This window comes from Dendropsophus ebraccatus, chromosome 3 (genome assembly GCF_027789765.1).
Source record: "Dendropsophus ebraccatus isolate aDenEbr1 chromosome 3, aDenEbr1.pat, whole genome shotgun sequence".
In the NCBI taxonomy this organism is placed as follows: Eukaryota; Metazoa; Chordata; class Amphibia; order Anura; family Hylidae; genus Dendropsophus; species Dendropsophus ebraccatus.
In genome coordinates, this window is record NC_091456.1 from 197,110,838 (window position 1) to 197,136,433 (window position 25,596).

General features: G+C 45.9%; 2 protein-coding genes across 3 annotated transcripts in view; one reads left to right on the top strand and one right to left on the bottom strand.

Annotated features, from left to right (window-relative positions):
* LOC138786721 (zinc finger protein ZFP2-like) overlaps positions 1-25,596 on the top strand; it is a 380,133-nt gene that overhangs the window by 53,484 nt on the left and 301,053 nt on the right. The gene's annotated exons all lie outside the window — the stretch shown is intronic.
* LOC138786678 (oocyte zinc finger protein XlCOF7.1-like) overlaps positions 18,029-25,596 on the bottom strand; it is a 65,441-nt gene continuing 57,873 nt past the window's right edge. The window contains exons 10-15 of the mRNA XM_069963657.1: positions 24,928-25,022; positions 24,181-24,348; positions 23,964-24,087; positions 23,810-23,877; positions 22,910-23,021; positions 18,029-20,127 (exon numbers count right to left, since the gene is read on the bottom strand). Coding sequence (XP_069819758.1) covers positions 18,560-20,127; positions 22,910-23,021; positions 23,810-23,877; positions 23,964-24,087; positions 24,181-24,348; positions 24,928-25,022 — 2,135 coding nt within the window. The 3' untranslated portion in view covers positions 18,029-18,559. The remainder of the gene's footprint in view (positions 20,128-22,909; positions 23,022-23,809; positions 23,878-23,963; positions 24,088-24,180; positions 24,349-24,927; positions 25,023-25,596) is intronic.

Sequence of the window (25,596 nt, forward strand, 5' to 3'; positions counted from 1 at the left end):
TTGGGTATATTGGAGCTCCTCAGGGTGTCAGTGTCTCTGATACAAGATGGTTGGGTATATTGGAGCTCCTCAGGGTGTCAGTGTCTCTCTGATACAAGATGGTTGGGTATATTGGAGCTCCTCAGGATGTCAGTGTCTCTCTGATACAAGATGGTTGGGTATATTGGAGCTCCTCAGGGTGTCAGTGTCTCTGATACAAGATGGTTGGGTATATTGGAGCTCCTCAGGGTGTCAGTGTCTCTCTGATACAGGATGGTTGGTTATATTGGAGCTCCTCAGGGTGTCAGTGTCTCTGATACAGGATGGTTGGGTATATTGGAGCTCCTCAGGGTGTCAGTGTCAGTGATACAAGATGGTTGGGTATATTGGAGCTCCTCAGGGTGTCAGTGTCAGTGATACAAGATGGTTGGGTATATTGGAGCTCCTCAGGGTGTCAGTGTCAGTGATACAAGATGGTTGGGTATATAGGAGCTCCTCCCAGTGTCAGTGTCTCTCTGATACAAGATGGTTGGGTATATTGGAGCTCCTCAGGGTGTCAGTGTCTCTGATACAAGATGGTTGGGTATATTGGAGCTCCTCAGGGTGACAGTGTCTCTCTGATACAAGATGGTTGGTTATATTGGAGCTCCTCCCAGTGTCAGTGTCTCTCTGATACAAGATGGTTGGGTATATTGGAGCTCCTCAGGGTGTCAGTGTCTCTCTGATACAAGATGGTTGGGTATATTGGAGCTCCTCAGGGTGTCAGTGTCTCTGATACAAGATGGTTGGGTATATTGGAGCTCTTCAGGGTGTAATTGTCTCAATGATACAAGATGGTTGGGCATATTGGAGCTCCTCAGGGTGTCAGTGTCTCAATGATACAAGATGGTTGGGTATATTGGAGCTCCTCAGGGTGTCAGTGTCTCTGATACAAGATGGTTGGGTATATTGGAGCTCCTCAGGGTGTCAGTGTCTCTGATACAAGATGGTTGGGTATATTGGAGCTCCTCAGGGTGTCAGTGTCTCTGATACAAGATGGTTGGGTATATTGGAGCTCCTCAGGGTGTCAGCGTCTCTGATACAGGATGGTTGGGTATATTGGAGCTCCTCAGGGTGTCAGTGTCTCTCTGATACAAGATGGTTGGGTATATTGGAGCTCCTCAGGGTGTCAGTGTCTCTCTGATACAAGATGGTTGGGTATATAGGAGCTCCTCAGGGTGTCAGTGTCTCTGATACAGGATGGTTGGGTATATTGGAGCTCCTCCCGGTGTCAGTGTCTCTCTGATACAAGATGGTTGGGTATATTGGAGCTCCTCAGGGTGTCAGTGTCTCTCTGATACAAGATGGTTGGGTATATTGGAGCTCCTCAGGGTGTCAGTGTCTCTGATACAAGATGGTTGGGTATATTGGAGCTCCTCAGGGTGTCAGTGTCTCTGATACAAGATGGTTGGGTATATTGGAGCTCCTCAGGGTGTCAGCGTCTCTGATACAGGATGGTTGGGTATATTGGAGCTCCTCAGGGTGTCAGTGTCTCTCTGATACAAGATGGTTGGGTATATTGGAGCTCCTCAGGGTGTCAGTGTCTCTCTGATACAAGATGGTTGGGTATATAGGAGCTCCTCAGGGTGTCAGTGTCTCTGATACAGGATGGTTGGGTATATTGGAGCTCCTCCCGGTGTCAGTGTCTCTCTGATACAAGATGGTTGGGTATATTGGAGCTCCTCAGGGTGTCAGTGTCTCTCTGATACAAGATGGTTGGGTATATTGGAGCTCCTCAGGGTGTCAGTGTCTCTGATACAAGATGGTAAGAGGATCACCAATTCCACCATTGTTGCGCAGAAAGATAGCGCAGCAATACCAGGATGGTGTTATCCAGCGTAAAATAGCAAAGAATTTCAAGTTATCATCAACCATACATAACAACATCAAGAGATTCCGAGAATCTGGAACAATCGCTGTGCGTAAGGGTCAAGGTCGTAAAACTTTACTGGATGCTGGTGATTTCCGGGCCCTTAAAGTCACTGCACCTCAAATAGCAATGCCACTGTCCGGGAAATAACAGAACGGGTTCAGGAATCCTTCCAGATATATATAGATACAGGTAATAAGAGGGGTATGAGTATATATATATATATATATATATATATATATATATATTATACACACACAGGTAATATATACAGGAATCCTTCCAGAAAGCATTGTCAGTGACCACAATCCGCCGTTGCCAGCTGAAACTCTACAGTGCATAGAGGAAGCCATTTCTAAGCAAGCTCCACAAGCTCCGCCGTTTACACTGGGCCAGGGGTCATTTAAAATGGAGCATGGCAAAATGGAAAACTGTTCTGTGGTCAGATGAGTCACAAGTTCTTTATGGAACAGTGGGACGCCATGTCATCCGGACCAGAGAGGACAAGGACAACCCAAGTTGTTATCAACGCTCCATTCAGAAAGCTGCATGACTGATAGTATGGGGTTGCATGAGTGCTTGTGGCATGGGCAGATTGCTTGTCTGGAAAGACACCATTAAAGGAGAAGTCCGGCCAAAATTATTTTTTTATATGTTATTACTAATGGAAAGTTATACAATTTTCTAATGTACATTAATTATGGGAAATGCTCATATTCTGCTATTTCCCTTAATTTAGTGTATCAGGAAGTGTTAGAATTCTCTCAGAAGCAGTGACGTCACGACGAATGGTGTAATTCCTATGGAGTGTCCAGCAGGCACAAGTGATGGGAGAGTAGTGGCCGGGTTATATCTCTGAGATCGTCGACGCTCATCACTGCAGCCATCATCCCCCTCCGCTCCCCCCTCCTGATGCTTCCTTACTCTATCTGATGGCTGACTCCCGGCCCGGCCGCCGCTCTCCGATCACACGTGTCGGCGGCCGGGCAGGAAGTCAGCTATCAGATAGAGTAAGGAAGAAGAAGCAGGAGGGGGGAGCGGAGGGGGATGATGATGGCTGCAGTGATGCGCGGCTCTCCTGCGCGGCATTAGCGGCGGCGATCTCAGCCATATAACTTAGCTACTACTCTCCCATCACCCATGACCTGCTCTCCCATCACCTGCTCATGCTATGAGCAGGTGGGGAGAGTAGTAGTTGAGTGTAGTCCATAGCGGCGGCGGGCGTTCGGTAGCGGCGGCAGTGGCGGGCGTTCGGTAGCGGCGGCAGTGGCGAGCTTACTGTGATGTACTGATTGCTTACATTTATGGAATACTTTGGGGAGCAAGGACACTTGCTCCCCAAAGTATTTCATAAATGTATTCAATCAAAATGATTGGCAAATGAGGTTCAATGTGGATAAATGTAAAGTTATGCACCTGGGTACTAATAACCCACATGCATCATATGTCCTGGGGAGTAATAACCTGCAGCATCATATGTCCTGGGGGGAGGAATAACCTGCAGCATCATATGTCCTGGGGGGAGTAATAACCTGCAGCATCATATGTCCTGGGGGGAGTAATAACCCGCATGCATCATATGTCCTGGGGGGGGAGTAATAACCTGCAGCATCATATGTCCTGGGGGGAGTAATAACCTGCAGCATCATATGTCCTGGGGGGAGTAATATCCTGCAGCATCATATGTCCTAGGGGGAGGAATAACCTGCAGCATCATATGTCCTGGGGGGATTAATAACCCGCATGCATCATATGTCCTGGGGGGGAGTAATAACCTGCAGCATCATATGTCCTGGGGGGAGTAATAACCTGCAGCATCATATGTCCTGGGGGGAGTAATAACCTGCAGCATCATATGTCCTGGGGGGAGTTACTCTGGGAGAGTCACTGATAGAGAAGGATCTGGGTGTACTTGTAGATAATAGACTACAGAACAGCACAATGTCAGTCAGCTGCTTCTAAGGCCAGCAGGATATTGTCATGTATATAACAGGGCTGGACTCACGGGACAGGGATATAATATTACCGCTTTATAAAGCTTTGGTGCGGCCTCATCTGGAGTCACCATCCAGTTTTGGAACCCGATTCATAAAAAGGACGAGAGCTGGAGAGGGTACAAAGACGGGCAACTAAACTAATAAGGGGAATGGAGCATCTTAGTTATGAGGAGAGATTAAAAGAATTACATTTGTTTAGTCTGGAGAAGAGACGTTTAAGGGGAGATATGATTAACTTATTTATATATATAAATGGCCCCTACAAGAGATATGGGGAAAAGATGTTCCAGGTAAAACCCCCTCAAAGGACAAGGGGGCGCTGCCTGCGCCTGGAGAGACAAGAGGGCGCTGCCTCCGCCTGGAGAGACAAGGGGGTGCTGCCTCCGCCTGGAGAGACAAGGGGGCACTGCCTCCGCCTGGAGAGACAAGGGGGCACTGCCTCCGCCTGGAGAGACAAGAGGGCGCTGCCTCCGCCTGGAGAGACAAGGGGGTGCTGCCTCCGCCTGGAGAGACAAGGGGGCACTGCCTCCGCCTGGAGAGACAAGGGGGCGCTGCCTCCGCCTGGAGAGACAAGGGGGCACTGCCTCCGCCTGGAGAGACAAGAGGGCGCTGCCTCCGCCTGGAGAGACAAGGGGGTGCTGCCTCCGCCTGGAGAGACAAGAGGGCGCTGCCTCCGCCTGGAGAGACAAGGGGGTGCTGCCTCCGCCTGGAGAGACAAGGGGGCGCTGCCTCCGCCTGGAGAGACAAGGGGGCGCTGCCTCCGCCTGGAGAGACAAGGGGGCGCTGCCTCCGCCTGGAGAGACAAGGGGGCGCTGCCTCCGCCTGGAGAGACAAGAGGGCGCTGCCTCCGCCTGGAGAGACAAGGGGGCGCTGCCTCCGCCTGGAGAGACAAGAGGGCGCTGCCTCCGCCTGGAGAGACAAGGGGGCGCTGCCTCCGCCTGGAGAGACAAGGGGGCGCTGCCTCCGCCTGGAGAAAAAAAGGTTCAATCTCCGGAGGCGACAAGTCTTCTTTACCATGAGAACTGTGAATGTGGGGAACAGTCACCCCAGGATATAAATGCATATGTATAGAACCTATCACCCCTCCCCCTTCCCTGTATCCATCCCCTCCTTGGTTGAACTTGATGGACATGTGTCTTTTTTTCAACCGTATTAACTATGTAACTATATAAAAACACTGTATATTACATTACATACACATCCATTGTAATTCCAATGGAGTGTCCAGCAGGGGCGCACTATATATAGAAGTCAATGAGTACCATTGACTTCTATATATAGTGCGCCCCCTGCTGGACACTCCATAGGAATTACACCATTCGTCGTGACGTCACTGCTTCTGAGATAATTCTAACACTTCCTGATACACTAAATTAAGGGAAATAGCAGTATATGAGCATTTCCCATAATTAATGTACATTAGAAAATTGTATAACTTTCCATTAGTAATAACATATAAAAAAAATTATTTTGGCCGGACTTCTCCTTTAATGCAGAGAGCTATGTTCAGGTTCTAGAACAACATCTGCTCCCATCTAGACGTCATCTCTTTCAGGGAAGACCCTGCATTTTTCAACAAGATAATGGCAGACCACATTCTGCAGCAATCACAACATCATGGCTACGTAGGAGTAGGATCCGGCTACTGACATAGCGGCCTGCAGCCCAGATCTTTCACCTATAGAGTGCGTTCACATGTACAGGATCAGCAGCAGATTTGATGTTGTGTTCAGTTATTTAGATCAAATCTGCAGCGGATCCTCAGCAGAAAATCCGCTGTGACACGGTGTGTATGAAGCTACCCATAGAGAACATTTGGCGCATGATAAAGAGGAAGGTGCGACAAAGAAGGCCCAAAACGCTTGAACAGTTAGGACGGGTTCACACTACGGAATTCGAATTCCGCCACCTGTATGCGCGCACGGCCGTGTGCCTTTCCGCCGGCTGATTCCGCCGAAAGAATTGTCATGTCGATTCTTTCGGTGGAATGCGGAATCAGCCGGCCTATAGAATGGTGTTTATGGAGCCGGCGTACAGGCGACGGTATTCTGCGGAGTTTATCTGCGAGAATTTCTCCGCCCTTAGAGGCCTGTATTAGACATGAATGGGAGAACATTCCTATTTCTAAACTTGAGAAACTGGTCTCCTCTGTCCCCAGACGTCTGGTAAGAAGGGAAGGGGGGGACCGCATAGTCCTAACTTTTTGGGGGACTTTCCACTTTTTTCACACATTTTTCGCTTAAAATTATACATTCTCTCAGTTTAAACTTTTTATCTGTGATTTGTGTTTTATTCTACACCTCCACATCTTGCATTCGGTTTTTTATTCACAATTTGTTTGAAATTGAAGTTGTACATTCGGTAAAGCCTATGTAAGTAACACTAGTGCTGCGCAAGTAACTGTTCTCGTACCTCAGTTAATGAAGTACTAACCCGACTCCTAGTAGAAGAACACCGCCCACCAGGATATATACACTGGCTGCCATCTTTGATTAAAGGAGATCCACCCTAACCATATGTCAGTGTGATTCTTCAGTATGAACTATAAACTTTTAAATAATTTAACTTAAACTGTAATTTGGAACAGACGGTCCATATGACAGCCCTCTTGTTGTGCATCCATTTCAGTTATCGCCCCAACGTAAGGCAAGGATCCAGATATCGCCGGGAGGAGCAGCCGCAATGATAGCGGTCACACCGGTCTGACCCAGCTCCAAGAAAATGATTGATCTTACCTACCAACCCTCCTGTGTGTCAGCTCTGTGCTGGGAGTGAGGCGGCTGTGCGGCCGGACACCTGACCGCGTAAGATGAGTCCTTGTCCCAAGAACCTGGTCAAACCCCCATACTGACTGACTGCTGCAATAATCTGGCACTATATAGTGCAGCGTACTGGAGTTGTGTTTTCTATGGGGTTGGGCAGAGAATGGATCCTGTGTTATAGTGACATAGATTTAGTAATATATTGGTTATTCTTCATTGTATTATAGAGAGGAGCCATGCTGGAGATGGGTCGTCATCACTAGTCACACACACCACACAGGGAGTTACCATAGCAACACCAGCTGCCTCTTTACTGTACTACACCAGCTAGGAGAACATTCCAGAAAGAGGGCGGAGCTATTCAAATGAGCTCCCTATAAGAGGCAGTTGTGACAGGAATTCCCTGAGTAGCTGAGTGCAGCTGTGGTAGGAGAAACATCCTCTGAGGTAAGTACAGCCTGTGAGGATAGTGCGACCTGAAATTTACCTATTTTTATTATTGACCGGAGAGGGAGAAGGATGCGCTCCAGCCTACTATAGGTACTGTACTATACTGAGGGATCATTGCTCCTAGTGCCCTTAGTCTTTCTGGGAACTGGAAGTTGTGGTTTAAAGGGGTAGTGCGGCGCAAAAAAATTATTCACAGAATAACAGACATTACAAAGTTATACAACTTTGTAATGTATGTTATGTCTGTGAATCGCCCCGTTCCCCGTGTCCCCCCGCTCGTGTACCCGGAAGTGTGTGGTGCATTATACATTACCTGATCCGTGTCGAGGGCCGTCCGCCATCTTGTGGCAAACGTCATCTTCGGACGGACGGCCGAATCCCTGCCGCGGCTCCCCCCTCCGCCGCGTCACAACTGTGCTCAGCCGCGATTGGCTGAGCACAGTTATGCTCAGCCAATCGCGGCTGAGCAGCTGATGACGCGGCCACACAAGATGGCGGACAGCCTCGACACGGATCAGGTAATGTATAATGCACCACACACTTCCGGGTACACGGGCGGGGGTGGTGGGACACGGGTAGGGGGCGATTCACAGACATAACATACATTACAAAGTTGTATAACTGTGTAATTTGTGTTATTCTGTGAATAATTTTTTAGCGCCGCACTACCCCTTTAAGGCCCGGCCCAGATATCCCAAAAAGCCTTCCACTTCACTGACTTCCTATTCAACCTAGCAAAGGGGCGAATCCATACACACCACCAATCTCCATTGTATTAGCAGTGACACATCTCTGGTAGTCAGCCATTTTAAGAAATCTTCATGTAAAAGGAGCTGTACAAGTTATATACTTCTTATACTTCATCTGCAAGTAAAGTCACTGTTGTACCTCACTGCCTCCCTCTTGTCTGATTTCCTCATCACCATCCAGGGCTTCTCCATGATCACCTCAGGCAGCAGTAATAGAGAAGCCCCAGGGGGTACTACAAGTACCATCATCACCATCTATAACACCTCAGGGGGAACTACAAGTACCATCATCACCATCTATATCACCTCAGGGGGAACTACAAGTACCATCATCACCATCTATATCACCTCAGGGGGAACTACAAGTACCATCATCACCATCTATAACACCTCAGGGGGAACTACAAGTACCATTATCACCATCTATAACACCTCAGGGGGAACTACAAGTACCATCATCACCATCTATATCACCTCAGGGGGAACTACAAGTACCATCATCCCCAAATCCCTAGGTGCAGTCCCTCTCTTCAAAGGCAGGTAATTTTTTTATTTTGCCATTGTTCCCCACATAGAAGCGGTAACAAGGGTGTTTGATCCAGCACTCCCAGGCGTGTAGATAATCAAATTAAAGCATAACCTTTAATAATATGTCCTAAAAATATTTTCTAAAACCGCGTTTCGCGCAGCAGTGCCTAATCATGGTTACAATGGAAGAATAAACATGTGGAACATTAAAAAAATACACGGACCAATCAAATGCACGAGTCAAAATGCACACATGTTGTTAGTCCGAGTCTACACGTCATAATGAGAAAGTCACATGACCGGGCATACCACCTGTTACAAAGAAAGGAGGAAAAAGTGCCAATATGCAGATAACTGCATTCCAAGCTCTAGCGGGTAGAAAAGGTTATTGGCGCAACAGTATGTTCCAGTGTCAGGGTTCTGCCGGGCATTTTCTCCAGAAGTAAGGTGTTTCAATTTTTTTTGTTTATTATATTTTTTTGCCTTTTTTAACCCTTAGAGGACCGGGCCAATTTAAATTTTTGCGTTTTCGTTTTTCCCTCCTTAAAAGGCCGTAGCACTTGCATTTTTCCACCTACAAACCCACATGAGCCCTTATTTTTTGCGCCACTAATTGTACTTTGCAATGACAGGCTGAATTTTTGCATTTGGTACACTGCGAAACCAGAAAAAAATTCAATGGGTGGCGAAATTAAAAAAAACAAACGCATTTCTTTTATTTGTTTTTTTTTCCTTTTTTCACCGTTTGCCCTGGGGTAAAACTGACTTGTTATATATGTTCCTCAAGTCGTTACAATTACAACGATATGTAACATGTATAACTTATATTGTATCGGATGACCTGTAAAAAATTCAAATCATTGTTAACAAATATACGTTCCTTAAAATCGCTCCATTCCCAGGCTTATAGCGCTTTTATCCTTTGGTCTATGGGGCTGTGTCAGGTGTCATTTTTTGCGCCATGATGTGATCTTTCTATCGGTACCTTGATTGCGCATATGCGACTTTTTGATCGCTTTTTATTAAATTTTTTCTGGATTTGATGTGACCAAAAATGCGCAATTTTGCACTTTGGGATTTTTTTGCGTTTACGCCATTTACCGTACGAGATCAGGAATGTGATTAATTATTAGTTCGGGCGATTACGCACGCGGCGATAGCAAACATGTTATTTATTTATTTTTATTTTTAACATAAGAAAAGGGGGGGGGGTGATTCTGACTTTTATTAGGGGAGGGGGCTTTTATTGATAATAGCACTTTTTTTTTTTTTACACTTATACTAGAAGCCCCCCTGGGGTTAGGGTTATTCCCCCCCTGAGGTTAGAATTATCCCCCCCTGGGGTTAGAATTATCCCCCCCCGGGGTTAGGGTTATTCCCCCTGGGGTTAGGGTTATTCACCCCTGGGGTTAGGGATATTCCCCCCTGGGGTTAGGGTTATTCCCCCCTGGGGGTTAGGGTTATTCCCCCATGGGTTAGGGTTATTCCCCCCGGGGTTTGGGTTATTCCCCCCTGGGGTTAGGGTTATTCCCCCTGGGGGACTTCTAGTATAAGTGCACTGATCTCTCTTACAGATCTATGCTGCATAGATATGCAGCATAGATCGACGAGATAGGCACATCGATTGCTTCCGGCTGCTGCAGCCGGAAGCAATTGAGTGCCGAGCCAGGATCAGCGCCATTACGGCGCTGAGCCCCGGCGAAGGATGCTTGGATCGCTCATTCGGGAGTCCCTGAGAGGCTGAGAGGAAGCGTGAACATCATCACGCGAAACAGGCTGTCACCCGTTCACCATGTTCTAACCGCGTCCAAATCACCTGTTGGAATATGACATGAAATAAAATCAAGGAATATTTACGGACTGGTGAGTGCCTCATCCTTCATATATCTGTTTGAAGACTGTATATCACTGGAGTAGCTTGTTACGGATGATTGAGCACCACAAAATCCGTGGGTCGTACTAGTAGTGGAATAAGCCAATGTACATATCAGCATCAGTAGGTAAATTTGTGTGAGTAAACATTTTTTTTGTTTCACATGTTTATTCTTCCATTGTAACCATGATTAAGCACTGCTGCGCGAAACACGTTGGTTTTAGAAGAGATTTTTAGGACATATTATTAAAGGTTATGTTCTTATTTGATTATCTACACGCCTGGGAGTGCTGGATCAAGCACCCTTGTTACCGCTTCTATGGTGAGTCCATGAACCATTGTGGCTCTTTTGTGTTCCCCACATACATGACTTTAGAGTAGCTGCCAATTCCGTGGCCTAACCCCACTTTCTTGGGTCACTCTTGCCGCCAGAAGTGTTGTAGTTTGTTTTTTTTTCAGCCGACATGGTCACTATCCAGGACGTTCCTTCATTGTGGTGGTCACTCCCTCTCTCTCTCTAGGCGCGCCAGCCACACATGTGCATGTGTCTGCACAAACGATTAGAAACCGACTCCATGAGGATGGTATGAGGGTCCAACGTCCACAAATGGAGGTTGTGCTCACAGCCCAACACCGTGCAGGACGCTTGGCATTTGCCAGAGAACACCAGGATTGGCAGATTCACCACTGGCGCCCCCTGTGCTCCTCACAGATGAGAGCAGGTTCACACTGAGCACATGTGACAGAGTCTGGAGACACCGTGGAGAGCGATCTGCTGCCTGCAACATCCTGCAACATGAACGGTCTGGCAGTGGGTCAGTAATGCTGTGTGTGTGGGGGGGGTGTCATTTTTTGGGTGAGGCGGCACAGCCTTGTAGGGAGGTCATACACCTCATCAGGAGCATGCTCAGGGCTTGTAGGGAGGTCATACAGACACCTCATCAGGAGCATGCCCGGGCCTTGTAGGGGGGTCATACAGCCACCTCATCAGGAGCATGCCGGGCCTTGTAGGGAGGTCATACAGCCACCTCATCAGGAGCATGCCCGGGCCTTGTAGGGGGGTCATACAGACACCTCATCAGGAGCATGCCCGGGCCTTGTAGGGAGGTCATACAGACACCTCATCAGCAGCATGCAGGGGCCTTGTAGGGAGGTCATACAGCCACCTCATCAGGAGCATGCCCGGGCCTTGTAGGGAGGTCATACAGACACCTCATCAGGAGCATGCCCGGGCCTTGTAGGGAGGTCATACAGACACCTCATTAGGAGCATGCCCGGGCCTTGTAGGGAGGTCATACAGACACCTCATCAGGAGCATGCCCGGGCCTTGTAGGGAGGTCATACAGGAACCTCATCAGGAGCATGCCCGGACCTTGTAGGGAGGTCATACAGCCACCTCATCAGGAGCATGCCCGGGCCTTGTAGGGAGGTCATACACCTCATCAGGAGCATGCCCGGACCTTGTAGGGAGGTCATACAGACACCTCATCAGGAGCATGCCCGGGCCTTGTAGGGAGGTCATACACCCTCATCAGGAGCATGCCCAGGCCTTGTAGGGGGGTCATACAGACACCCCATCAGGAGCATGCCCGGGCCTTGTAGGGAGGTCATACAGACACCCCATCAGGAGTATGCCCGGACCTTGTAGGGAGGTCATACAGACACCTCATCAGGAGCATGCCCAGGCCTTGTAGGGAGGTCATACAGACACCTCATCAGGAGCAGGCTTGTAGGGAGGTCATACAGACACCTCATCAGGAGCATGCCTGGGCCTTGTAGGGAGGTCATACAGACACCTCATCAGGAGCATGCCCGGACCTTGTAGGGAGGTCATACAGACACCCCATCAGGAGCGTGCCCGGGCCTTGTAGGGAGGTCATACAGACACCTCATCAGGAGCATGCCCGGGCCTTGTAGGGAGGTCATACAGACAACTCATCAGGAGCATGCCCAGGCCTTGTAGGAAGGTCCTCCAGCCACCTCATCAGGAGCATGCCCGGGCCTTGTAAGGAGGTCATACAGCCACCTCATCAGGAGCATGCACGGGCCTTGTGGGGAGGTCATACACCCTCATCAGGAGCATGCCCGGCCTTGTAGGGGGGTCATACACCTCATCAGGAGCATGCCCGGGCCTTGTAGGGAGGTCATACAGACACCCCATCAGGAGCATGCCCGGGCCTTGTAGGGAGGTCATACAGACACCTCATCAGGAGCATGCCCGGGCCTTGTAGGGAGGTCATACAGCCACCTCATCAGGAGCATGCCCAGGCCTTGTAGAGAGGTCATACAGACACCTCATCAGGAGCATGCCCAGGCCTTGTAGGGAGGTCATACAGACACCTCATCAGGAGCATGCCCGGGCCTTGTAGGGAGGTCATACAGACACCCCATCAGGAGCATGCCCGGGCCTTGTAGGGAGGTCATACAGACACCTCATCAGGAGCATGCCCGGGCCTTGTAGGGAGGTATATATATATATATATATATTGGTATGTTGGGCTGTATATATATATATGAGGGTATGCTGGGCTGTATGTATATATATATATATATATATATATATATATATATATATATAAACTAGAAAATCATGTGCCTAATCGCACTGTGTGTGTATAGTCCTATACCAAGTCGTTTTTCCCTTGGTCAATCCAACAATAAAGATAAAGTAATCAGGACACTTGTATTTTCAGAAATTTCCTTATTTTACTTTTTTTCTTTTTCTCTTATGCGATATAACAAATCTTCTTATGCAAAAATAACAAAACAATTCACCACAGTGCGCAGGATTCAGGAGTTTCAGATGTTCATGCCAGGTGCCTGGTTCATTAGTTCCTCTCTTGGTATTACCTTAAAGAGAACCTGTCACCGGGGACGCGGGCACAGAGCCCGCCCGACCCCCCGGTGCAGCTCCCGGATACTTACCTATTGCGATGAGTCCTGTTCCTGGAGCCGGTCCCGGGACGAAGATATCCGCGCCCGAAGCCGTGCGCGTGCTGTATGTAAATGAGCAGAGATAAGTCCGATGCCCATAGAGAATGATGGCTCCGTCATTCTCTATGAGCGTCGGACTCATCTCAGCGGCGCGCGCGCACGGCTTCAGGCGCAGATATCTTCGTCCCGGGACCGGCTCCAGGAACAGGACTCATCGCAATAGGTAAGTATCCGGGAGCTGCATCGGGGGGTCGGCCGGGCTCTGTGCCCGCATCCCCGGTGACAGGTTCTCTTTAACCTCTTCCCATGCTTTCTTTACTTCACTCTTGTTATAACCTCTTGCACAGAACTTCTGCACCATCTTAACCCCTTGTATTTCACATGTTTCACCCGCATTAACTGGCTCCTAGGGATCCCCCTGAACGTCATAGGGGCATGGTGGCTAGTTCTGTGCAAAAGGTTATTCCTATCCATTTCTTTAGTGTACAGTTTTGTGTCTATTTGGCCATTCTGTACTGTCAATTCTACATCTAAATATTGGACTGTGGTGTTATGTATCTCCGCCGTGAATTCTATCAACTCATGGGCAGCATTCAGATGCTGAATAAAAGAATTTAGTTCTTCTCTGGTGCCGGTCCACAGCAATAGGACGTCGTCCACAAATCTTAGCCAAGTATGCAAATGAATGCTGTGCTCGTGCGTTGAGAGACATCTATCCTCTAATGCTGCCATAAAAATGTTCGCATTACTGGGGGCCACTGGGGACCCCATCGAAACGCCTTGCGTTTGTAAGAAAAATTCTTCACCAAATCTGAAATAATTTTTTGTTAATATAATCTCCAGAAGTGACAGTAAAAAGCCTATTGTGGAATTGTCTACTGTTGCATTTTCACATAATTTCTCACGTACTACTTCCAAGGCTTCAGGACATGGTATATTAGTATATAAGCTCTTGATGTCAAGAGTACCGACAAAAGTCACGTCTCTGACATCAAGAGCTTCCAGTCGAACCAAGAGATCAGTAGTGTCTTTAAGACATCGGGGTAACTTTCTAACCATTTCTTGTAGATACTGATCCACATACGATGCAGGGGCATAGAACAAGGAATCCGTTCCAGATATTATCGGACGACCCGGAGGATGGTCCAGTCGCTTATGTATTTTGGGAAGTAAATATAGGACAGGAATCCTAGGATTTTGGTTTACTAACATGGAACAGACTTCCTTGTCTATAATCCCCTGGTCGTATGCTTCACTCACCAAAGAAACTAATTCATCCAAAAAGTTTTTTGTGGGATCTCCAGACAACTTCTTGTAAACCATTTCATCTGCAAGTTGGGTTAGGGCTTCATATAGGTAGTCTGATCACACACACACACACACATATAATGGTATGCTGGTCTGTATATATATAATGGTATGTTGGGCTGTATATATATATAATGGCATGCTGGTCTGTATATATAATGGTATGCTGGGCTGTATATATATAATGGTATGTTGGGCTGTATATATATAATGGCATGCTGGTCTGTATATATAATGGTATGCTGGGCTGTATATATATAATGGTATGCTGGGCTGTATATATAATGGCATGCTGGTCTGTATATATAATGGTATGCTGGGCTGTATATATATAATGGTATGTTGGGCTGTATATATATATAATGGTATGCTGGGCTGTATATATATATATATATATATATAATGGTATGTTGGGCTGTATATATATATAATGGTATGCTGGGCTGTATATATATATATATAATAGTATGCTGGGCTGTATATAATGGTATGCTGGGCTGTGTATATATAATGGTATGCTGGGCTGTATATATATATATATATATATAATGGTATGTTGGGCTGTATATATATATATAATGGTATGCTGGGCTGTATATATATAATGGTATGCTGGGCTGTATATAATGGTATGCTGGGCTGTGTATATATAATGGTATGCTGGGCTGTATATATATAATGGTATGTTGGGCTGTATATATATATATATATAATGGTATGCTGGGCTGTATATATATAATGGTATGCTGGGCTGTATATAATGGTATGCTGGGCTGTGTATATATAATGGTATGCTGGGCTGTATATATATAATGGTATGTTGGGCTGTATATATATATATAATGGTATGCTGGGCTGTATATATATAATGGTATGTTGGGCTGTATATGTATATAATGGTATGCTGGGCTGTATATATATAATGGTATGCTGGGCTGTATATATATATATATATAAGTAGTCGAATGATGTGGCACTCCAGTATAAGTGATGAAAAAGTGGTTTTTATTCACCCATTAGTAAGCAACGTTTCAATCTCTCTTTGAGATCTTTTTCAAGCAACAATATCAGAGTGGCAATGCTCAGTATTTAACATAGAAGCCCCTCCCATTACACATCCCATCATTAGTGACATCATCTTCATTATCATATGTAAACAATATATACAACAGTGTAAATACTGTATTCAAACAGTGTGAAACATCAACTCATATATCTACAGCGTGTACAAAGTGTCATGTGGGTAACCGATACTCCCGATCTGTATACACAAGTCCATAAAGTAAGTATAATCAGTCCATAGTATGGTCCAATCAGCATTCGGTTATTGGAGAAGGCCGTCACTCACCCCATCACTTAACAATCAGCTGTTCACTCCACAGTAGGTTCATGGCGTCTGTGTTTGGTAAATTTTGAACCACGCATGCGTGGAGTGAGCGCAATGTCCTTCGGGAGGTCCGGATCGCGTCATCAGATTCTATCAGCAATGGAGGTCCGTGCATGCGCATACTTGATCCAAGCCCCGCGGACGCCATCTTGGGAAAGGGTACAGTTTGCCCTCAATGTGGAAGCAGAATAGAAGCCGCACAAGTGACGCTCCGTTACCGCAAGTGTCACAAACATGTTCCACCTGTTACAAAAACGTCACAGGATAAAGGAGTATAACAGTGTATCCTGCTGTATAGCCCAGCACCTATCCGGTGTCTCTCAGGGCACAGCTGGATTGGTTGACCCCTGGTCTAGTAGAATGTCCAAGGACCTTGGACATTTGAAAGTATGCGCATGCACGGACCTCCGTTGCTGATAGAATCTGATGACGCGATCCGGACCTCCCGAAGGACATTGCGCTCACTCCACGCATGCGTGGTTCAAAATTTACCAAACACAGACGCCATGAACCTACTGTGGAGTGAACAGCTGATTGTTCAGTGATGGGGTGAGTGACGGCCTTCTCCAATAACCGAATGCTGATTGGACCATACTATGGACTGATTATACTTACTTTATGGACTTGTGTATACAGATCAGGAGTATCGGTTACCCACATGACACTTTGTACTCTGGCTACCTGAGTTCGTTCACCCACCAGAGCCTCAGAGCCTACACAGTGCCGTCTAGCAACCTTTGTCAGTATATATATATATATATATATATATATATATATATATATATATTTAGTAATGCCGTGTGTGTTTGTGTGTGTATATAAGAAAAAAGTAACAGCATCCAGGCGATTTAAAGTGCATAAAGCAAAAGTGCTTTTATCACCCCATGGCACATATACAGCAGCAGTTGTATGTGTGCCATGGGGTAATAAAAGCACTTTTGCTTTATGCACTTTAAATCGCCTGGATGCTGTTACTTTTTTCTTTTCTTGGATATTGATCCTGTTGGACTACGGGACTGGTAACTCTGCTTCATCCCATTATGTTTTTTGCTTTTTTTTGAGACATTTTTGAGTTCTATTTTTGGACCGATTAGGAGTGCTGTGGTATTTTGATTTTTTACTCTGTGTGTGTGTATATATATATATATATATATATATATATATATATATTTTTTTTATGTGGGGCTGTGTGTGTATATATATATATATATATATATATATATATATATATATAATGGCATGCAGGACTGTATATATATATATATATATATATATATATATATATATATATATAATGGTATAATGTCTCCAGTTCAGGTGCGGTTTGCAATTAAGCCCCATTCACTTCAATGGAACTGAGCAGCAAAGACACGACCAAACTAGAGACAAGAATGGGGCTGTCTCAGGAAGAAAGTGGTCATGTTTTTGTAGCGCTGGATAACCCCTTTAATAGTGCTGGTTTTGTGTTTGTATTGTGTTTTATTTGCACTTCTCTGTTATACCTCCCCTCTGCTACTCCTGCTCTGCTGATTGAATTCTTACTGCACCCGTCTCTTCCCTAGTTTCCTCTGGCCACTTCACAGTTAATCTCTGTCTTGCTTAGGTGATTGACATCTGTATTCTCCTTTCCCCCTTGCTGTGTCTGTTCCTGTGTGTGTGCGTCCAATCACATCCTGGTCCGGTCCCCTGACCCACTATATAGTGTATCAATGTCCTGATATCCACGCCGGCTTCTAGACTAGTTTTAGTGAGCAAGTGTCTCCATATTGTTTCTTATATCGTTACATGGCTTTCTCCGACTTTGGCTCCATTACCCAACTATTCTCTTTCCGTTTTGCACTTTGCTCTTGGTTTGGTTTGGCCCCGGCCCAGTGACCTCACCTTGTATGTAAGTTAGTCTAGTCTGTGTTTTGTGTCATCACCTTATCGCTAGTAGGGGCGGTCTCCGTGGTTGTCCGTAGTCGTCTAGGACTGTTGAGGCAAGTAGTCAGGGTGGGAGCAGATGAGAGCGCACGGTCTGTGACCTCCCCCATTTCCTCCCTGGTAATTCCTAATTATTTTAACCCCCCCTTTCATATTTTCCCCTATTATAACGCCCCAATGCTGCAATAAAAGGGGATTCTCATCTCATCAAAAAAAATTTATTTGTCAGATAATAGAAAGGGAAGCAAGTCTACAAATATAACATAATAATAAGCCATAAAATCACACATCAGAAGTCATAAACAAAAAATACTGTCCTATACTAAGAGGGGTGGTGGTGGTACAGACTTACAGAGGGTCCGATCAGCACTTCGCTTCCCCCTCATCCTTGGCTGAGAGTCTGGTGATAGATAGGATTCTCTTCTCCTGTCCGTCCATCCTGTGGTGGCTGCACTAATACACTGTACATAGAGCAGCAGGGACTCCAGATCCTCCCTGGCCTCCCTGCTCGTGTACTGTGTATGCATGGCCACTAACTATGCAGAGGAAGCCGCTGCCTCCCACTCAGGACCTCTGTCATCTGTCACATCATCATAACCATATATATATATATATATCCACATGAGATGGAGGGAGAGGAGACTAAGGTTTAGAAGAAACATTTTATTACCAATTGGTGAGAAGTTTGGAGCTGCGGTATATGATATCTGTATTACCGCCACATCTCCTCTGTACATGGGGAATACAGACGTCTGACTGATCATTCAGCGATCTGACTTGGATTCTCCCCTAAATGACTGTTTAGATGTTTCATAAGTTTATATTTCTGTGCATAACATTTCCCACATTTATCGCATGAAAATGGCTTCTCTCCTGTGTGAGTTCTTTGATGTTTAACAAAATCTGATTTATAACTAAAACCTTTTCCACATTCTGAACATGAAAACGGCTTCTCCCCAGTATGAATTCTTTGATGTTTAACAAAATTTGACTTGTGATTAAAACATTTCCCACATTCCGAACATGAAAACAACTTCTCTCCTGTATGATTTCTTTCATGTAATGTGAGCTGTGTTTTCTGAGTAAAACATTTCCCACATTCTAAACATGAAAATGGCTTCTCCCCTGTGTGAATTCTTTGATGTTTAACAAAATCTGATTTATGAGCAAAACATTTCCCACATTCTGAACATGAAAATGGCTTCTCTCCTGTATGAGTTTTTTCGTGTGCAGTGAGCACTGATTTCCATCTAAAACCTTTTCCACATTCTAAACATGAAAATGGCTTCTCTCCTGTGTGAATTCTTTCATGTTTAACAAAATTTGATTTATGAGTAAAACATTTTCCACATTGTGAACATGAAAACAACTTCTCTCCTGTGTGAGTTCTTTCATGTAATGTAAGCTGTGTTTTCTGAGTAAAACATTTACCACATTCTAAACATGAAAATGGCTTCTCCCCTGTGTGAGTTCTTTGATGTTTAATAAGCTTTGATTCAGGAGTGAAACATTTACCACATTCTGAACATGAAAACAGCTTCTCTCCTGTGTGGGTTCTTACATGTACAGTAAGCTGGGATTTCCAAGTAAAACATTTCCCACATTCTAAACATAAAAATGGCTTCTCTCCTGTGTGAGTTCTTTGATGATTAACAAACTCTGATTTCTGAGTAAAATATTTGCCACATTCTGAACATGAAAACAGCTTCTCTCCTGTATGAGTTCTTTCATGTAGAGTGAGGTTTGATTTATGGGAAAAACATTTCCCACAATGAAAACATGAATATGGCTTCTCTCCTGTGTGAGTTCTCAGATGTGCAACAAGCTTTGATTTCACTGTAAACTGTTTTCCACATTCTTGACAAGAAAATAACTTCTCCCCTGTGTGAGTTCTTTCATGTACAGTAAGCTGTGGTTTATTAGTAAAACATTTTCCACAGTCTGAACATGAAAATGGCCTCTCCCCTGTGTGTGTCATTTGATGGTTAACAAGATTTGATTTACGAGTAAAATATTTTCCACATTCTGAACATGAAAATTTCCCCTTCCCTGTGTGAATTCTTCGATGTTCAACAAAATCTGATTTCTGAGTAAAACATTTCCCACATTCTGAACATGAAAATGGCTTCTCCTTATGTTGCTTAGTAATCTGTGATGAAGCAGTAGATGGGACTGGTATATAAGGATCAGATGCCAGATCTTTGCTGTGAGGGGCTGGGGGTAGATCTGGGGTAATAGAATGTTCTTCATATGTATCTTGTGTGATAGGATTCTCTGCTTTATAACCTGAATATATCAGATTTCCCTCTGATCTCCGGGTACAGTCACCTGACAATAGAGAAGAAAATAATAGAAATAACCTTAGAGATGTTTCATATATTTCTTACTTAGATTATTTATGTGCAACATCTTTTCCAGAATGTGACATCGTAGAACCCTCCCGTCCTCTTCCATCGTGGAGCCCTCCCGTCCTCCTCCATCGTGGAGCCCTCCCGTCCTCCTCCATCGTGAAGCCCTCCCGTCCTCCTCCATCGTGGAGCCCTCCCGTCCTCCTCCATCGTGAAGCCCTCCCGTCCTCCTCCATCGTGGAACCCTCCCGTCCTCCTCCATCGTGGAACCCTCCCGTCCTCCTCCATCGTGGAACCTTCTCGTCCTCCTCCATCGTGGAACCCTCCCGTCCTCCTCCATCGTGGAACCCTCCTGTCCTCCTCCATCGTGGAACCCCCCACCCCGTCCTCCTCCATCGTGGAACCATCCCGTCCTCCTCCATCGTGGAACCCTCTCGTCCTCCATCGTGGAACCCCCCCCGTCCTCCTCCATCGTGGAACCATCCCGTCCTCCTCCATCGTGGAACCATCCCGTCATCCTCCATCGTGGAACCCCCCCCCCCCCCCCCCCCCCCCCCCCGTCAACCTACATCGTAGAACCCCCCCCCCCCGTCATCCTACATCGTGGAACCCTGCCATAGCAAATTAGAACATTATCTCCAGAGAAAGCCCCCTGGTCCATCATGTCCTACCCTCTATTATCCCCTCTCTTATTACCTTAGGATAGATGTATACACCAGGCAGGTTACATTCACTTACTGTAGATTTACCAAACACATCTGCTGGAAGTTTCCATCAAGCATCTACTACTCTTTTAGTAAAGTCATATTTTCCTGAGTTGTTTATAACTTTTTCCCCAATAACCTCAGATTGTGTCTCCTTCTTCTTTTATTGATTCTGTTTAATTAAAACCCTTCCCTCATAAACCTTGTTTAGTTTAACCCCTTAAAGTGACACTGTCCCCCCCTTTTTGCATTCTGACTTCTCTCCACAGGTGTAATAGCAGTTTTTATACCTTATTTTATACCATACGTCATGGTGCTTGTTCACGTAAAAAGTGATCTTTTATCAACTGCAGATTGTGCTAAGTGGGCGGAGCTTCACTGCAACAGCGTCACTTAGCCCTGCCCACAACCCCACCCTGTTACGTCATTGCCACATAGGCCCCGCCCCTTGCCGTCCATTGGAACAGGCTGGCCTAAAGGCCCCTTTAGGTTGGCCCATACCAATGGGCATCAAGGGGGCGGGGCCTATGTGGTGATGACGCTAAGTGACGCTGTTGCAGTGAAGCTCCGCCCACTTTGCACAATCGGCAGTTGATAAAAGATCACTTTTTACTTGAACAAGCACCATGACGTATGATATAAAATAAGGAATGAAAACTGCTAAATTTACATACTACACCTGTGTAGAGAAGTCAGAATGCAAAAAGTTGGTGACAGTGTCACTTTAAGGACGTTTTTTCCTCCACCTATTTAAATGGTTGTACTGCTTCAGTAGGACATTGTCTCCGACCCCGGGGGGGATCTGCTCCAATAAAAGGTGGGGAATAGAAGTGCAGGCCAGACAGATGCTGGTACTGGGGAACTCAATTATTAGGAAGACACACCCAAGGACCGGAATCATAGAACAGTGGCGCTCGAGTTCGTCACATTGCGGATCAGGTGGACAGGTTACTGGGAGGGGCTGGCGATGACCCAAAGGTCAGGGTGCACATTGGCACCAATGATAAAGTTAGAGGTGGGTGGAGGGTCCTTAAAATGATTTCAGGGACTTAGGGTCCTATTACACGTAGTGATTTTTAACGACTAACGATAAACGATCACAAACGAGATGGACAATCTGCAATTTCACTGAACGATTAGTGAAAAAATGTGGAACTTGAGCGAACGAATGTGGAATTACAGCGAACGATTAACGATAATTTTAGGTTTGCATCTAAATCAGTGATCAACGACATACAAACGATTTTTCGATCGTTGCCTGCAATTACACAGAACGATTATCGTTTAAATGTGAGTGATATAACGATTTTTGGCACGATAATCGTCCCGTGTAATAGGGCCCTTAGAGACAGCGGGAGATTAGGGAGATAAGTGGCTCAAGAGCTAATGTAGGGTGGAGAATCAGGATTCACAGGTAAGACTGCTCAGTGCTGGTCAGAAAGTAATCACCACAGGAATATAATATAATATTATAGAGAAGCTGGAGACTTGGGCAGAGAAATGGAAGATGGTGTATAAATGTATACTGTGGATAAATGTAAGGTTATGTACTTGGGCCGTAGTAATAATCAGGACAAGTTATAAAACTGCTGCTACACCATAAAACACGGGGTAACCTCACGGAATGGGAAGACAGCAAATGCCGTTTGTTTGCATTTGTACAAACCCGAACCTCAGCCCAGTTCGCTCATCTCTACTGGTGACTCATTGTGAGGTGTCAGAAATCTCTGCCCCTAAACCCTTCTCTTCTAAAGTCTCCACTAACACAGAACTGACGATATGATACTGTATAGAGGATTCCTTCTCCCCAAGTGCATTATTTTACATTTGTTACATATTTTACATAATTTTCCATTGTTCTGACCACTTATCTAGTAACTCTAAATTCTAAATCAGAAATATCAGCCCTATTGCACACTATTGTATCATCAGTAATGGGAGGAATATACAGCAGAGAAGACTGACAGGACACGGAGCTTATAATATCCCACACAGAATAGTTACAGCCGGTGACTGAGGAGAATGTGTGAGTGTTCTCTGCATTTAGTGGGCGGTTACCTGTAGTGATGTCCTGCTTATACTGCTCATCACTGCTGTTATCTGTCTCTTCTTCTTTTACTATAATGTTTATACCATCAGTAAAGTTTATTTCTTCCACCAGATTCGTGATCTGTGAAAAAAAGGTGAAAACGAGACAACAGCAATCGTTAATACAGGGAGAAGAGGTGAGAAGCTACTCGCCATCGACTGATGGTGTCTTTAGAACATGTTTCAAAACGTGTTATCGGCCGCACATCTTCCTATGTAAAAAGGGACGTGAGGCTGAAAATGATAAAGGAAAACTGACAGCACATATTTACATATATTGGGTTCTGGGATATACATATATCTGTGCTGTCAGTTTCCAGATCACACAGCAGTACATACTTACTTAGTGTGCTGCTGCTGTGATCCAGCATCCTGTTTCTCCAGCTCTACCGCCCTCCGCTGTGTCTTCAGGCCCCGCCTCCTCCAGAATGATTGACAACCGAAGAAAACAGGGCCTAAAGCCACAGCAGCAGAACGGGAGAGCCGGAGAAGAGGATGCCGGATAATAGCAGCAGAATGCTAGTTAAATATGTACTGCTGTGTTATCTGGAAAATGACAGCATGGATCGGTTGCTATGGCTGCACGAACGATACATTGATCATTCATGCAGCCTGGCAGCTCGAGTTTTTGTGCCGTGTAAAGGCTCTTCAAATGAGCGCCAACCTAAAGAAAAAGACAGTAGATGAGGGTAAAAGGGGGATAAGGGCTAATCCTGTTACACAGGAGAAGAGACAAGACTGGAGCAGAGAACCATTACTGTAAGGAGGAACGGAGGGTGAGGGGCCCGGAGCAAATAGGAGGAACTCCGGAGACCCAGACTGAGAGGAAGAGCCGCACATCTACACATCATAGGGAAGATCTCCATCTACCTGATCCTGATCCTGTGGGAGAAGAGGACGGGGACATCTCTCTGGTGCTGTTCTCTTACTGGATCTGACTGGAGGGAACACATACAGAGACTGAATTCATTCTTTCCATCCAGATAATACAGAGAGGAGGTGTGTATATAGTCCTGTCTATTACCTGCTGATGGGAGGGGCTGCTGATCCTCCAGCATCACATCCTTGTACTGATCCTTGTGTCCTTCTACATACTCCCACTCCTCCATGGAGAAATAGACCGCCACGTCCTGACACCTTATAGGAACCTGACACACACAATGATCACACAGTCATCCCCCCCACCCCTCCAGTGGTGTTACTGTATAATGTCCCAGCATTCCCAGCAGCCACAGTCTCACCTCTCCACTCAGCAGCTCCACCATCTTGTTGGTGACTTCTAGGATCTTCTCTTCCTCCATTTCCTCATGTACCAGGGGCCCCGGGATTGGGCTCAGGGTTCTTCCCCATCCTTCACACCCAGGGGCCCCACAGCGCCCACTAGAGGACTTCTTCACTACTGTGTAATCCTGTGTATGGAGAGACACATTACTATCACTCCATCCATTCCCAGAATCCCTCACCTCTCCAGTCCTATCCATCTGTTATTCCATAGATAAGAATGATGTCATGATGACATCACTCCCAGAATCCCTCACCTCCCCAGTCCTATCCATCTGTTATTCCATAGATAAGAATGATGTCATGATGACATCACTCCCAGAATCCCTCACCTCTCCAGTCCTATCCATCTGTTATTCCATAGATAAGAATGATGTCATGATGACATCACTCCCAGAATCCCTCACCTCTCCAGTCCTATCCATCTGTTATTCCATAGATAAGAATGATGTCATGATGACATCACTCCCAGAATCCCTCACCTCCCCAGTCCTATCCATCTGTTATTCCATAGATAAGAATGATGTCATGATGACATCACTCCCAGAATCCCTCACCTCTCCAGTCCTATCCATCTGTTATTCCATAGATAAGAATGATGTCATGATGACATCACTCCCAGAATCCCTCACCTCCCCAGTCCTATCCATCTGTTATTCCATAGATAAGAATGATGTCATGATGACATCACTCCCAGAATCCCTCACCTCCCCAGTAAGCAGGAAGAGTATGTGTAGGGTGAGGGTTATTATCCTGTCGGCCATCTTGTCTCTGTCTCTCTCCATGGTTGATGGGTCGGTCTCTTATATAGAAGATATCAGCAGAGGATCCTGGAGGGAAGAGGAGGAGACAATGTAATGCGGCTCTAGATTCCTGGAGATAGAAATATACATGGACAGGAGGGGATATGGGGGAACATGGGAGGAGACAATGTAATATATCGGGGGGATGAAGCTTCTCATAGACGTCACTTATATCTCGCTCTCCTGTTCCCTCCGCGGCTCCTGATAATGCAGCTCTGTTATATTCTCTGCAATAAGCTGCGGTGTAATACATCACATAACCTGAGGGAAATGGTGGCGCTGCTGTATATAGGAGAGAGCGGCCGGGATACAATCCCTGATACATATATATATATACTGTACCTCCAGCTGCAGATACAGGAGCCGTGTGCTTCCCCTGTGCTTCCAGGACCTGCCATGATGTCACAGTCATGTGATCAGTCACATGGAGGAGGAGGAGTCACATGATCAGGGGCTGCTGCTCAGTGTATGCAGGACTCTGCTGTGCTGGATGAGCTGAAGTGATGTGTATGCAGCAGAGCTGTGTGTGTGTGATGTGTGTGGAGCAGAGCTGTGTATGTGTGATGTGTGTGG